This window comes from Eretmochelys imbricata, chromosome 3, assembly GCF_965152235.1.
Source record: "Eretmochelys imbricata isolate rEreImb1 chromosome 3, rEreImb1.hap1, whole genome shotgun sequence".
NCBI classification, from domain to species: domain Eukaryota; kingdom Metazoa; phylum Chordata; order Testudines; family Cheloniidae; genus Eretmochelys; species Eretmochelys imbricata.
Genome location: NC_135574.1, coordinates 180,680,062 through 180,696,491, shown reverse-complemented (window position 1 = coordinate 180,696,491; position 16,430 = coordinate 180,680,062). Strand labels below are relative to the sequence as shown.

Sequence of the window (16,430 nt, the reverse complement as noted above, 5' to 3'; positions counted from 1 at the left end):
AATATACATGTAATTTACCAGATGTGCACTATGCAAATCATCCACTTTATTTGCATTTAAAAGATGATGTAATATTTCCAGAAGAACCAGTAGCACACATTTTTGCAAGTGGTTCTATGCAAAACATTCCCATTCTCCAGCCTTACAATCTTGGGAAATACAGCAGAGCCACGCTAAGTGCTTCTACCTTGAAAGACTCCACTCTAAAAAGTCTTGAGCCCCCTTCACTCACTATTTAGATTCAAACTGCAACAATATATTTGAGTTTTAATTTCCCTATAACTGCTAAAAATGCTAACTCCTCCAAACCCTTGCATACCATGAAACACTAATGGTGTCCAATACTTATCCATTTAATAAATAACACATACTCCTTTTTAAGGTCAGTCCATATCTAAAGTTTAAGAAAAGGAAGCAAAACTTTTAACAAGTGTCACTCCTCTCCATCTATAGATATCATGAATATCAGTCCCAGGCATTGACATAGCATTACATTCAGTGAAATCAGAACTTAGACTAAAAACCAATTTAGGATCCCTGGTGGTGCAGAGATATTTGAAAACAGAACTGTATTTCATGAGAATAATTCACCCTTTTTATAACTTGCAATTGTCAAAACAATGTGAGTGATAATTTAGTGTATGAAACGTTAAACTTAATTTGCCACAGAAGATAAACTCCATTATCACTGGCATTAAAGGTTATACTTTACAACAACAAAATTTCTCATGAGGATAGAGTGGTAATGCGTACTCCTAAACAGCAGGACCTCAAGCCAGAAGACAGTGAGTGGACTCTTAAAAAGAAGGATTACACGGCATGCTATGGGTTCAAACACTGTTCCATGGATCCCTGCTACGGCTGAGCAGCACACAGAATGAGCATCAGTGTGGCTTTTGTGCTCCCCTGTTCCTAGGGTGGCTGAGTTCTAGCCCAGCCTGCAAATTCTTAAATTGCAGTGACTGCCTGCCAGCCATGGTGCCTATACCACGGGTTCCGTGTGAGACCCCAAACACACCACCTGGTCCTAGCCACACTCACTACACCAGCAGCAGGGAGAAAAGTGGCATGGAAGTCACTATGCTGCCTTTACACCAGAGGATCCCCTTATACTGTGGAGATCGTCCCAGGGATGGCGATAGATCCAGAGACACCCAGTGGTTCACTGTAAAGTGGCCACAGAACTCCACAGACAGGATATGGTCCTGCATACTGTAACAAAGCTATTGCCACGTTTTGGCTGTCACTGTAAAGTATCTCCCACCGCACACACTTCTAAGGGAATCTGTATACGCTGGGATAAAAGCCTTCTTTCCTTGTTGAAACAACGGACATAGAAAAAGCAATAAATACTGGTGTACAGATGGGAGGCGATTGAATTAATTGACTAACAGCAGAGTTGTTTCTCTGAAACTTGAGTAGGAAACACTGGAGAAAAAGGAGGCATAAAATAACTGTGATAATTGATATGAAATGCATGCCTTTCACTTTATTCTTATTTCACCTACTATCAGATGATTGGCAATTGTTACTACGTAAGAAACAATGCATATTTCTACTGCATTAAAAACAACCCTGAAACATGACAGTGTTACCTAGTACATGACCTGTGGTAATACAATTAATGCAGCAAAGCAGTTGGAATTGGGAAGGTCTTCCCAAGCATCAAAATTAAGCCTCTTCTGGGTCAGTTCACAAGCAGCTAATCTTTGGGTCATTTCAGTGCTCAAAACATAAAATGATTTACTACCTGAGACCATCTTCCCCATCTTACATACACTTTTCAAACAATGTATAGTAAAATCCCATTCCCTGTCTGCCTTTGAAAGCAAGACATAGCTGTTGCATGTATGAAATAAAGCTTTATCTTTTGTATTATTTGTTTTTATTCAACAACAAGCCAACTGAGCTTCTCTGCAGGCTTCTGAGACAGGCATGTCTGACAAGCTTTTTGTGAAACTCATAGGGCCTGATGCAGATCTAGTTTACACAAATGTAAATTAGGAGTAACTCCATTCACATCAATGATGGGGAGGAGGAGGAAAGAGGAGGGAACAGAATTCGGTCAGGAGAGTCCACATAGTAGGTCCTGGAAGTGAAATTAGATCAAGTTTCTCACAGCTTTAATTTATTTTAACTTTGTCCCACAGATTAAAAGAAATTCTATAAAACAAAGGCAGATTTTCAAAAGCACAAAAGAAAGTTAGGGATCCATATCCTATTTGCATAGTTGGGTCCCACAAAAAGCTTTTAAATGCTATTTTATGTAACTGGGAATGAATTTATTTAGGGCATAAATCTGGGCCCATTCCTAACCAGCATTCTGTGTTAGAAAAGAAAAAATCATACCAGATGGTGCATGCACTTCAAAAGTTTCTAGTGGTTTGTGACATTTTCAGTTCTAATGCTATTCCTGGTTTTAAATAGCAGTTATGCATCTCAGCGGAATGCATAAGTAAGCAAGCAGTCCACTAAAACTTGAGTTCCTCTCAGCTCTTTTAAACAGGATGCTTTTGATTAGGCTTGTTGTTACGTTATTGAATTAAAGCAAGTCTTCAAAAATACAAACCAGGAAAAGAAACAAACATTCACATGATATCCTCAAAATTGCCTGTCTTATTTCCATAGTATGACATCACAAGAACGTTATTGCTAATGAAACCAGGCATATAATAATGATTTCCAGATGCAGCAAACATCCAGAACGTATTACAGATGTTTCAGTGGCAATTCAGAATACTCAGCTTCAATGTGAAATAACATCTGCAAGCATGCCTCATTACCATTCACTCAAGAGCAAGCAGCCATGTCTGGATCAATTTAATAAGCCTGCTTCTCCCTATGCACACATATCCACCCAAATCTTGAAGAATCCTAATAGATTAATGACTATGAAATATTTGTTTGCATGGATGAACATCATGTAAGGAATAACATTCTCTTTGATATATACACTAATAAATCAGGGACAGTATTCTGAATTTTGGCATAAAGAAAATATTGCTAGCACATTGTAGAATTTATACTGGATGCTACAAATCAACATTTTCCAGGTACTTTTCATCAAATTCAGTATAAGCCTGCTAGGACTTTTGTCTTTGGTTTCTTTAGCCAAACAGGTCATCTGCTGTACGTCCATCCTTCTGCTTTAGCATTCATACTGTGTGTGTAGTAAGTCAGTATCTTCCCTAACTTGTCAAGAAGTCAGTTTGCCTTGTTTGTGTGGATCTTTCACAGAACAGGAAAGAATGTTATTTTTGTTTTAAAGATGACATAGTACCTGAAACTGCTCTTAACTTATTTTCAAAATGACTACATTTTATGTTGGCAGTGTCCCTTTAAAGTCTATTCTAAGGACATATATGTAATCCTAGCCTCATACCTGTTGTTAAACATGGCCATAGAAGGCTTGGCAGAAGGAAGCCTACTATCTCCGCCCAGGTACGGTCTAGCTATATCCATACTCATACCAGAACTTGTATCCCAGACTATGGTAAATCTTACCAGACTCATCTCTCTGTTAGATCTTGCTCCAGGAGAAGGGGCAGGATAGTGGTTGCTGCAGAACAGTTCTATGGCCAACACAGAAGGGTCTGCTCCTTCTGGGATTTGCTTATTTCTTTGTAGATAGATTGGGACCGAGCTCTGCACCTGCTGAGAGAAGTCAGTATTTGTCCCTACCTCTAAGCTATTGGGTCAAAAAATTATATCTAACTGCTGACCTGTTTCAAACACTGCTCCCAAATGTTTCAGCTATAAATTATTTGCATGCATTTTAAAACCATCTAGAAATAATCAGCACATTAAGTGGAAACAAAAAGTGGTCTAGAGATTGCATGATTTAGAAATAGCCATGAATAATACAGTCACAATCCCAATCTTTCAAGAAAAAGCTCTAAAACAGATGTTTATTGAAATGATGCCCCAGGCTCTAGTCAGTAACAAAATACATTCTCTTTTCTTGTCTTTTGCTTACTATTTCCTTTTGTTGTTGTTATTGTCATCTACTGTGAATCTTCCCTATTATGTTTCACCTACAATAAAATCCATTATCCATAACATGGAATTACATCAATTCAATATATGCTTTTTAATGAGTGGTGTATATTTATTTATTTATATTATATGTGTGTATTACATTTGACAAAGTTATTAATTGCTAACTGAAAGCTGAATAGCTAACATCAATAGGGGTCTCAACACCACTGTAGCAACTTGCCAGGAATTAAAATGCTAAAACAAGAAGGTCCTTCTTTGTAAAAGTTATTCCTGAAAATAAAGGGGAAAAGAAGGAAAACCTTGCAAACAATTTTCCTTGGGTAGCTAGTACATATCACTTAAAACTTTGTTGGCAGTCTTCAAACTTCAATACACAGAAGACTGCGGTAGCAACGTGGCAAGCACACCAACTAAGAATCCTTTAAAAAAAAAAAAAAAAGAGTACACATCTGAAAAGCCCTGTGTCTGATCTAATAAGTATCAACTGTTTTTTTCTAGTTCAAACTGAAACAGTCCAGTGTGTGTTTATTCATGTTGCTTCAGCCTGTTAATTGAACTTTAAGGCAAAGCAATAACATGACAAACTTTAAAAAAAAAAGTAATTTGGTTCTATATCTTAAAAAAACACTAGCTATACAAGCCTATTTGGTGGCTCTTCAGATACGTTTCTGTGTAATGTTATTCATTACCTTTACTAGCCTAAAACCCTCAGTTACACTTAATTATGCAAATATCAGCACTTCAGCTCAAATTAAATTTACCATGGTCTTTTATAAATTGTTCCACATTGTCTTAATGCAATTTAAATAATATTAAGCCAAATCGTACCATCATATTTTAAGCAGATCTTCCCCATTTAAATCAATTAGAAGTCTTTTTGAAAATTGAGGTTATGAAATGGTCTGATAATTTCTACAGTGTTCTTTATCTCAAGGATTGCTTTGGACCACATTCTAACACTCAGTCATTTTAGGTCTAATCCAAAGACCAGTGAAACCAATGGAAACTGCAATTGACTTCAATGGGCTTTGGATCAGGAACTTTGGTCTCAATCCTGACAGTTACTGAATGCTCTGACACCAGTCCAGAACCCATCCCAAACCACCCACTCCAACAAAACCCCAAATGCTTAAATATATGATTTGTTGATAACTGAAATAAATGGGATTACTCATAAAGCAATATGCTACTTAGAATGCATAAGGATCTGACCCTTTCAATATTGTATATAAAGTTATTGCTCACTTGTGTTGCTAATGCCCTTGAGATCATTAAAAGAAATTAATTTACTTTTGACCACTAAGGTTTGCTTTCTTGTGGGATTTTGCTCAGTTTCAGGAATGAAACCAGACTAATCTGGATATCAAGTTTTCTTTTCTGTTTGTAGGCATTCATTTTCTAATACTTGGGCCACTAGCACAATGAGTTCACAGTTGGGTGGCCAATACTGCAGAGAAATAGTTAAACAAAATAGATTTTTTTAAAAATTGAATTAAAAAACATGAAGAAACAAATTTGTTCATACTGGATGGGTGGATTTATCCCTGATATTTTCCCTGCTCCCAATGAATCAAAAAAGCAAAGCTTCTATTGACTCCAGTGACAAGATCGACCCCCTATTGGTGTGTTGTGCATGGGAAACTTCATGGCACTGGGGATATATATGTACTAGTTTCTTATGGTAACGATGGCCCCAATCCTGCAATGTGCTCCACGTGGACAGAACTCCTACGACTAGTGAGATTATATGAAGGTTCAGGCACCCAACTATATTGCAGTCATTGCAGGACTGAGGTCTATAATCGCAGAGCAGTATACTGTGTGCTTATTTATGTACTTTATTTCTTTTGTCTCTTTCAGAAAACTACCTTTTAGGTTTAAACTTTGGTACCAAAAAATTAAATAGAAAAAACTCCAGAACCCAGTCAGGCCCTTTCTTTAAAATGGATTCAAATACCCCCAAAAGTGACAAAGTGAAACAATTCAAAATGTCTATGGTGGCCCAGGCGCCAATTACATAATGCTCCATATAGCTCCCAGTGATCAGATGTCTGGGTAAAGCAGGATTTGTTTACCTTAATATTTCTCCTACAGTTATTCAACAAAAGCATCTATTGTTAAATAGAACCAAGCATTCAGGATGTAAAAAGAGAAGAGGACAAGCACCAATTTTTATGTAAAATGGCTGAACATATGACTGAACTATATCAATTTACATAAGACGAGTCTAAAATCCAGGGTCCAGAACAGGTGGTTCTGATTGATTTTTATTGAAATGCTTATTATACTGAATTTTTGTTCCCTAGACCAAGAAATATAATCCATTTGAAATGATGTATGAAGGTATAGGAGTCCCACAACTGTTCTTGTGAGCAGATCATTATATAACAGAGGGCTACTTCTCCAACTCCATAAGGATCCAATTATAAAACCATATTAACTTATTCCCCCTCTACAATCTGATTAAAATGTGTCCAGATTAAGATGATGTTCACAATCACACATTCAGTTCATGGAGAGGAGAGCCTAATCACTTCAGCTCAATCATTTACCCCAAAATAAATGAAATGTGGATTTCTTAAAGCATGACGACTAACAGGATTTATAAAAACACACACATGCACACACCCTACCACTGAGAGATTCAGATATGTCTCTGTTTGGCATAGGAAAATATATTGGATCTGTGAACTTTGGCTTTTTGCTCTTCGCTCTCTTCCCTTTCATAGGTGTGGTCACAACTTGCAACATCCCTTCACTACAGAGGATTTAAACCTGACACTACAAAGAGAACCATGGCAGCAAGACCCCTGCACCCACATAGCATATATCTACACTGCATTTTAAACCTGTGTCCATGGAACCCGGGCTTGTGTTTCCAAGCTTGAGCATTCACAATGAATTGTAAACCTGGGCTTACAATTGGTGGAATCGGGTCTTGCATCTACTTTCTGACTCTGTTCTGTGGTGTGAGTTGTGTCTACGCTGCAAAATGCCAGGGCTTGGACTTGAGTCACAGCAGAACTCCAGCTCTGACCCAGCTCCCTAGCAAGTTGTGAAAACCCAGGCTGTGAGTGCTTGCTGACCTGAGTCAGAGTGATGTGTGTGTGTGGAGGGTAGGTGCTTGGCCTCAAACCTGAGTCAGAGCCTGGGCTTAGTGTGTGGCGTGAACATACCCAGAGCATCTGGCTGACCTCAACGATGCACTCACGTGGTTCTCTTTGCAGGACTGAGTTCCAAAGCCAAAGGTATTTAACATGCCCAATTCAGTTTTATTAGAATGTAGATATTTTAAAATGTGTTTATTTTTTAATTTTACATTTGTTACTCACAATGAGCTGCTCCAGACTGTCTTATTACTATCAACTCCCCCGTGTGTTCCATTACACAGCCAGGGCACATAGATGGATATGACAGCCCAGACAGCCTATTGTATTTCTTATTGTGATCAGATGCTTAAACAGAACCTTATCAACATTAGACATGTGGAATAATTGCAGTTTCATTGAGTTTAATGCCAGGATGGACTATTAGATCTTCTAGTCTGACCTCCTGTATAACACAGGCCATTAAACTTCACCCAGATACTCATATATTAAGTTCAATGACTTTAGTTAGGCTACAGCATTTCAGTCTTTAGGAGACTAAACTGTGTGCCATAGCAGACAACTGGAGAGACCAAGGTGCCACCAATGCCAGAGATCCCTGCAATGGCAGGGATTTGATTAAGTGAGATATGCCCAGATGATCCCAGCCAGTGAACTGAACCCTATACTGGAGAGGAAGGCAATTGCCTCACCCACAGTCCCTGAAAAATCTGACCTGGAAGAAAATTCCCTCTTGACTCCAAATATTGAGATCAATATGGCCCTCAGCATGTGAGCAAACACATCAGCCAGCCATCTAGAAAGAGGATTCTCTGTACCACCTCAGAGCACTGGCCCACTCTGAATTATGTCCCATCTCCAGTTGTGGATAATCTCAAATGTTTTAGAAGAAGGTGCAACCTCCCATCTCCCACAACTAGAATACATCTAGCCAATTATGTATGAGAGGAAAAATTCCTTCCTCATATCTACAGGCAACTGCGGAAACCCTGAAGCATGAAATCCAATTATTGACATTAGCTTAAAGCAGAGCTGAAAGGTCTGAGCACTTTGAGGGCAGTGCAGTCAGTCTTGTTCTCTCTACAGCCCACAAAGGAAGGGGATGAACAGCGGACTGAACTCATGGATTCCAAGGCTAGAGGGAACCACTATGACCATCCAACATGACACACACACCCATCTGCACATACACAAGCTGTTGAATTTATCCAAAAGTGGATTAAAGCATGGATTTTTATTTAGAAGACATCTAATTTTGTGCTAAAGACTCCAAGTGATGGTGAGGCTGTCACCTCCCTGGGAAGCAGTTTCAATGTTTAATTATGCCCACAACTAAAAAGTGTTTTATTTATCTAGCTTTAATTTCCAGACATTGCATCTTGTTATGCCTTCATCAGCAAAGTTGAAAAGCCATGAACTATCAGATACCTTTTCCATGTACCTTTCCAGATACCTATACACAGTGATCAAGTCACCTGTCAACTTTCTCGTTGATAAGTTGAATAAGTTGAGCTCCTCAAGCCTCATGTTCTATGGCTTCCTTTCCAGTCTTGATCATCTTTGGGGCCCTCCATTGAACTCTCTCATTCTTTGTGAAGTGTGAACACCAGACTGTCCACAGTAGTCTAACAGTGGTCTTACCAATACTGTAAACAGGAGGCAAGATCACGTCCCTGCTTCTACTTGATATTCCCTTTTTTTCTATTTCTATTTCTAACTTTTTGCCAGAGCATTACAATGAGAGCTTATGTTAAGATGATTTTCTAAAATGAACCTTAAATCCTTCTTTAAGTCCCTACTTCCCAACACAGGGTTTCCCATCTTGCATTCTTGGTTCCCAACTTTTCCTTGCATTTGGCTGTATTAAAATGCATAATGCTCTGCTTTGACACACTATTCTTTTTCTAATGGTAACTTGATTTCATTCTGTGCTAGACTCTAAACTCTACTGTATGCCACTGTATCTAGTAAATGAGGTGTGTAAATTATGTAAATGGATTTAAATACATGTTTTGAAACGCTCTGCTCCTTTTTAACTATAATAAAAGCAAGCTCTCACAGATCAAAATACTATACATTAAGCAAGATTTTTTTAATAGACTATAGCACATGCAGTTGACCTCAAAATGGGCTAAATCCAGCTTTGATTAATTCAGGTGAAACTCTATTGATATAATTGGAATTACAGCCACTTACACTGGGTGTGAGTGCACCATATATGTTAAAAGTAAGTGTAGCAAGGAGGCATGGCCTCCCTTGGAGAGTGACACGGAGGGCCCATAACACTCCCCCTGGCGGGCAGAACCAGGAGAGCCACGTCTACTCCACTGAAAGCGGAAGGGCAGGACAGGAAGAGGAGGTACAAAAGGTGGGCCCTACAGCTCAGTTGTGGTGGCGTCCTCACAGGAGATGGATGCATTTTGGCTGCTGGGGCTGCTTCCTGAGGACTGGCTGGATCTCCCTGGGCTGCCAGCTGACTGAGACACTGAGGAGCTGCTGCCTGCGGACTGGCCAGAACTCCCCAAGATGACAGACACAGGTACATCTGAGGGGGAGAGTATGAAGCAGCCCAGGAAAACCAGGAAACAGTCTGGTTGGGAGTTGGCCTGATACAAGGTCAGCATGTTGTGGGCAGATCCCCGCTCAGTGGGCCACTCTGCCACTGTTAGGGCCATGGGCTGCGATGCAGTTGGGTGTGCCCGCGTCTCCCCTGGGGTGGCAGTACTTCCCCTCCTTAGGCCAGCAGGCCTGTGCTTTTCAGGCAACCCTACCTGAGCCCCTAGACTCTCTTGGTGCTCGCCCTTACCTGAGCCTCTACAGTTTGTGGTGCTCATCCCTACTGGGACTCAGACTGCTTAGCTGCTCTGCCCTGATTGCAGGCCAAAGCCCACTCATTGCTTTGCTGCCCCGCCCTGATTGGGCCTAGGGCTCAGACTGCCATACTGTTCTGCCCAGCCAGAGGACTGGAGCACTAGGTGAAGCTAATTTCCCCCTTTGAGCTCACCTTTACAGGTTTGCGACAGCAAGTGAGTGTGGTGTCCCTCAGAGAGTGACAGGGAGGACCAGCCATGCAGCCTACAGTAAGCAATATTTTTTTCCAGTTTTTTCCGAAGGACTTTCTTCTGTGATTATCTCCATCCAGACTTCATTTCATTAGGCTATTTCATTCATTCCTATCCCCATTTCTTGGAATCTTCTGTTTCTCCATCCTGACCATATGTTGTTTTCAGTTCCCTGTTTGATCCCAGTGACAACACCTTTGCTTCATCATTCCCCCAATAGCTTCATCCCCTACCTGGTCCCTCCCTTGGATATTCATGATCTTCTGAAGATATTTCTGTTGAAGCTCTCCGACTTCCTTTGGCGGTCTTTGAGTTTGTTCAGTTCTGCAATCTACATAGAATTTTTGGGATGATATACAGACATGAATCCCTTATCCTGATTCTGGTTCCAAGTAAGATTTCATTGCCCTAATACAGGCTTCTTGGACTAGCATAGTATATACACCTCTTACATCAGGACCGCTATCTCAAACAGATGAAGTTTCCAGCCTGACTTTTCCACAATAACCTAATATTAGTAGATATTGCAGAACAGTGTTGTGAGGATATCTTACAGTATAACTATCCAAGACAATGTTAGCACTACTGTAAATCTGTAGCCATAGTCCTCCCAATTTTCTCCTCTCTCCACACCCCAAAACAGCTGGTAGCTACTCTTGTCAATATGCCTTTTTTAACACTACATTTAAGTCCTAGCCTGAGACTCTCGTACAAGCATAATTAACAATAAGAAAAGACTTCTAAAGATTGTTAGTTACTCTGTAACAAAGCACAAGTACTGTTTTAGTCACCCCTTCACTATAGCCAGTTGGACATTTTTTTACTTTGATGAAAACAGCATTTTTCTTCAAAAACAGTCAATGTTTAGAAAAATATCATTTCTACAAAATTTCATTTGGAAAAAAAACTAAATCAAATATTTTGGGTTTGTTTCATACCTTTTTGAAACAAACAGTATGATTTGGACCTTTTTAAAAACTAAAGTATGTGTTAGAGAGAAACACTGATATTTTCAAAACATTTTTCATTTGACCTGAAATTTTTTTCCAGAATTTTATTTCATGGGAAATTTTAATTTTTTGTTTGCACTCCATTGCAGAACAAATTGTAAGAAACATTTTCAAGAGTACCAGCATTATACTCAGACACATACTCATGCCCCCTTTAAAGCCGAAATCTGCAGCTGTGTGCCCATATTTGCAACTCGTATGTGAAAATAAGGTTTTACAGAAGGATCCATTTCATGCTACTTTGAAAATCTGGTCCTAAATACAAAAATCCTCTTTGAAACTGACCTTGTACTTGAAACTGACCTTGTATGCTCCTTATGAACAGAAAATTTGCTCTGCAAAACTATTTGTACTGTGCAAACACCCCAGACAGTCCCAGCCTCCAAAACCTTGCAATTTAAATAGACAAGTCAGAAAAAACATAGGAAGAGAAACACACAGAGAGGTGAAATGACTTGCCCAAGGTCAGCAGGTCAGTGGCAGAGCTGGGAATACAGCCTAGGTCTCCTAAGTCCCAGTCTACTACCCATTAGACCATGCTGCCTCATGTCCTTCTTTCCTGTTTTACTCCCTATTATAAGTGACCTACATGCTACCTCATGGACAGACCTGCTCTGAGATGCCACGTTCTGAATGAAAATCTAATCTATCAACATAGGTCTCCCCTTATTCCCCCAACTACGAATAAAATGTTTGCATGCATGTTCCTGTGAAATACATGCTTTAGACTTTATGGTACTCTGTCCCTTTGAAAAGCAACTCTTACTGGTATTGAAAATCAGCCAGATATAGAAGGACCTTTATTCTTGAACTAAGATAGCCTCATAAATTGAAAAACATTCACAGGATGCAATTAAAAAAAATCACATCATTGTCTTGCATACTATTCTAGTAGAGCACATTCTAATTAATCGGGTCACAGATAATCAGGAAATCCACTTAATGAGGACAGTTCCCAATGAAACAATGATTCCTAATAATATTTAGCGAGAAGGACTGCTAATAATGCGGAAGGTAATAACAGGTTTTTTGGCACATGAGATGCAATCTGTGGTATTGTAGGTCTGTGCTTTTAAGGGATGAGCTTTGCTACAAGAGAGCCTGGGCAGGGCACTCTGCAACTTCTATTATTGTTAGAAGCCAGCTGGAACCACACTCAGAATAACACAGAGCCCCTGAAAGCACCTTAAACACTGTGTGATTACGGAACACCACATGGTACCAGGAGTAAAACAAACTAAGAAAATACCCCAAGTGGAATAATGGAACAGTTAAAAGCCCCACCAGATCTGAAACACTCTGGAAATGTGGAAGACAAATGGAGAAAGTTTAAATAGTGCTACTGTCTGTATCTGTAACCAATGGCTGCCAGGAAAAAAGGAAGACAGACAGCCTAACCATCCCACAATTATTGCCCAGAGGAAAATTCACCTCACCCTAAAGAAGAAGCGAAGAGTAGCTGGAGAGGGTGGTTGCTCTTGGAATCATTTAGTAAGTAGAAGAACCAGCAAAGTGGGTACACTTGCTGGTCATTTTAGGAAAAAAGACTGAACCCTATACATAAACCCCTAAATAAACGTTAAAGTGAACACTTTCCACAACCAGCAAGGAGGAGAAATTTGGGGGAAGAAGGGAGGAAGTATGTGGCTTATACCAAATGCTTTTCTAGGCTTGATTCATCACCAGGTTTCTTGCAGGTACCTTTAGAAAAAACAGAGCCCACATTTGTGCATGTTCAACACCCCCTTTGGGAGACACGATTTCTGCAGACTGCAGCTTGGGTTGTGTTTGATACCCAAAGTGTTTCAGAGGAAACTACAATTTTTGACTGAATAGAGATTATGAAGGTTTACCCAGATTTACTCTTGGGGGGAGGGGGGGGCAAAACGGAAGTCTGTGACCAGAGGGTTCCCTGAGCAGTTCTGGAAAGAGCTGTATAAGCTGGACTAAAGCTGAACAAAATGTAAGTTCTACGTAACAGGAATAACTTACCTGGGCAGAAATTAACATTTCAGCATGCACAGGTAGATCACAGTACAGCTGAGGTCATCACTAATGGGCCACAATTTAGTAGGCATAGGTTTGAGCAGTTTAAACACATAACTGCAAGTCCCTGTTAACCCAAACCAACAGGTTGTTGGTACAGTACTGTTGATACAGTATCAAAACAATAAAGCACATATTGTGGTGTCAAAAGAAAAGGAGTACTTGTGGCACCTTAGAGAATAACCAATTTATTTGAGCATGAGCTTTCGTGAGCTACAGCTCACTTCATCGGATGCATACCGTGGAAACTGCAGCAGACATTATATACACACAGAGACCATGAAACAATACCCCCTCCCACCCCACTGTCCTGCTGGTAATAGCTTATCTAAAGTGATCATCAGGTTAGGCCATTTCCAGCACAAATCCAGGTTTTCTCACCCTCCACCCCCCCACACAAATTCACTCTCCTGCTGGTGATAGCCCATCTAAAGTGACAACTCTTTACACAATGTGCATGATAATCAAGTTGGGCCATTTCCTGCACAAATCCAGGTTCTCTCACTCCCTCACCCCAGACTAACACGGCTGTTACTCTGAAACCTGTCATATATACACACAGAGACCATGAAACAATACCCCCCCCCCACCCCACTGTCCTGCTGGTAATAGCTTATCTAAAGTGATCATCGCGTTGGGCCATTTCCAGCACAAATCCAGGTTTTCTCACCCTCCGCGCCCCCCCCCCCCCCACAAACTCACTCTCCTGCTGGTAATAGCCCATCCAAAGTGACCACTCTCTTCACAATGTGTATGATAATCAAGGTGGGTTATTTCCCGCACAAATCCAGGTTCTCTCACTCCCTCACCCCCCTCCAAAAACCACACACACAAACTCACTCTCCTGCTGGTAATAGCTTATCAAAAGTGACCACTCTCCCTACAATGTGCATGATAATCACATGCCATTTCCAGCACATTTCCAGGTTTTCTCACCCCCCCACCCCCATACACACACAAACTCACTCTCCTGCTGGTAATAGCGTATCTAAAGTGATCATTAAGTTGGGCCATTTCCAGCACAAATCCAGGTTCTCACCCTCCCCCCCCACAAACTCACTCTCCTGCTGGTAATAGCCCATCCAAAGTGACCACTCTCTTCACAATGTGTATGATAATCAAGGTGGGACATTTCCTGCACAAATCCAGGTTCTCTCACCCCCTAACCCCCCTCCAAAGACCACACACACAAACTCAATCTCCTGCTGGTAACAGCTTATCCAAAGTGACCACTCTTGGATAAGCTATTACCAGCAGGAGAGTGAGTTTGTGTGTGTGTGTGGGGGGGGGCGGAGGGTGAGAAAACCTGGATTTGTGCTGGAAATGGCCCAACTTGATGATCACTTTAGATAAGCTATTACCAGCAGGACAGTGGGGTGGGAGGGGGTATTGTTTCATGGTCTCTGTGTGTATATAATGTCTTCTGCAGTTTCCACGGTATGCATCCGATGAAGTGAGCTGTAGCTCACGAAAGCTCATGCTCAAATAAATTGGTTAGTCTCTAAGGTGCCACAAGTACTCCTTTTCTTTTTGCAAAGACAGACTAACACGGCTGTTACTCTGAAACCTGTCATTGTGGTGTCAGACTCTGATCTGTATTTAGCACTGTTAAATTACAAAATGGCACCAATGAAGCATGGATCGTCATCAGTTGACATTTTAACAGAAAACAAGAATGTCTGCAGCATCAAACTCATGTCAAAAACAATAAGGAGTCTGGTGGCACCTTAAAGACTAACAGATTTATTTGGGCATAAGCTTTCGTGGGTAAAAAAATCATTTCTTCAGATGATGCATCTGTTAGTCTTTAAGGTGTCACCAGACTCCTTGTTGTTTTAGTGGATACAGACTAACACGGCTACCCCCTGATACTAAACTAATGTCAGAGTCACTGGGGACATGTAGATGTATAAAGTGGCAGGTAAGGCAACATTTTTTTAAAAAATGATCTGGGAATCCTGGAACCTGCCATCACTTCATGAAAGTTATGCTCTGAACACCTACAAAGGGAAACAATGGCTGCAAACAGTGGCGTCAGAAAAGGCTACCAAATAGCTATATGAGATTATCAGCTGATACAAGAGACACCATGCAGGAATGGGCAACACCTTCTCCAAGTCCAAGAAAGAATAAGGGTCAGTGAGTCTCAGATCCTCTCGAGCAACATGACAGACAGGCAACAACCTCACCAGGTTGAGACAAAGAGCCTGAAGACATAAACCACCAGAACAAGTGGACTTGCTGCCTCCTAACAGCAGTAGTGCTGATGTTCCAGGGAGTCCCCAAGGTCCAAGTGACAGTGCAGGGCACCTCAAAAAGTAATGGATTATTATTGTGTGTTTTTATTAATGTCGGGTTTTAAAGTTGTTACTAAGGCATGGTCTACACTTAAAACTTTGGTCCACATAGCTACAGTGTTAGGGGTGCGTGAAGAATCTACATCTGAATGAAGCAGCTATGCCTAGCTAAATCCACAGTGTACATGCAGGTAGGTCGAAGAAAGCATTTTTCCATTGGCCTATGTACTGTCACTCGTGGTGGTGGAGTTACTACAGAGACAGAAAAACCCCTTCTGTTGCTGTAGTCTGTGTCTATACTAAGAGGTTACAGCAGCATGGCTGTGGCATTGTAGCTATGCTGCTGTAACCTCTGTACTGTAGGTAAGACCTTAGTTTTGGCTTGGAAGTGATGATGTGGTATTGGAGGTCTGTGCCTTTAAGGGCTGAACTTCTCAGAAGGAATCAGGGGGAGGGGCACAGAGGCACTTTGAAGCTCTTATTATTATGCACAGCCAGTTGGAACCAGGCACTGAATAAAGCAGACCTCCTGCAAGCACCTTTAGCACCACTGGGTGATCAGTAAACACCACACAATCCTTTCAGCTGAATGTCTCTTGGTTTCCCAATTATACATGTCATTGATTGCTATGCTACTTAGAAGCTGGATTTGGCTCATAGAATGAATAAGAAGAAAGAAGGACAATAATATTTTCAAAGACCCCTTTTCTCTATTTTTATTCTGTCATTTCTGGTCAAAGATACAGTAGATGGTAATGGATTTTGAAGGAGTGGGCGTGGGGGGAAAGAAGGATCTGTACTTGCTAGCACACTACTACTCTTGTCAATGTTCACTTTTTCCTCCATGATTTTCATGAACCCCATGAAGTATAATCTGCATACTTGCATTATTGAGTTTAAAGAAGTTGA

At 40.7% G+C, this 16,430-nt stretch overlaps 1 protein-coding gene across 23 annotated transcripts in view; it reads right to left on the bottom strand.

Moving 5' to 3' along the window:
- NRXN1 (neurexin 1) overlaps positions 1-16,430 on the bottom strand; it is a 1,233,750-nt gene that overhangs the window by 870,386 nt on the left and 346,934 nt on the right. For 4 of the 23 annotated variants that reach the window (XM_077811984.1, XM_077811986.1, XM_077812000.1 and 1 more), the window contains exon 6: positions 13,895-13,921. The exons of 18 other annotated variants lie outside the window; for them this stretch is intronic. In XM_077811984.1, the coding sequence (XP_077668110.1) occupies positions 13,895-13,921 (27 nt within the window). Of the gene's footprint in view, positions 1-13,894; positions 13,926-16,430 lie in introns of all 23 variants that reach the window. One more of the 23 variants, XM_077811987.1, reaches the window with a different exon arrangement.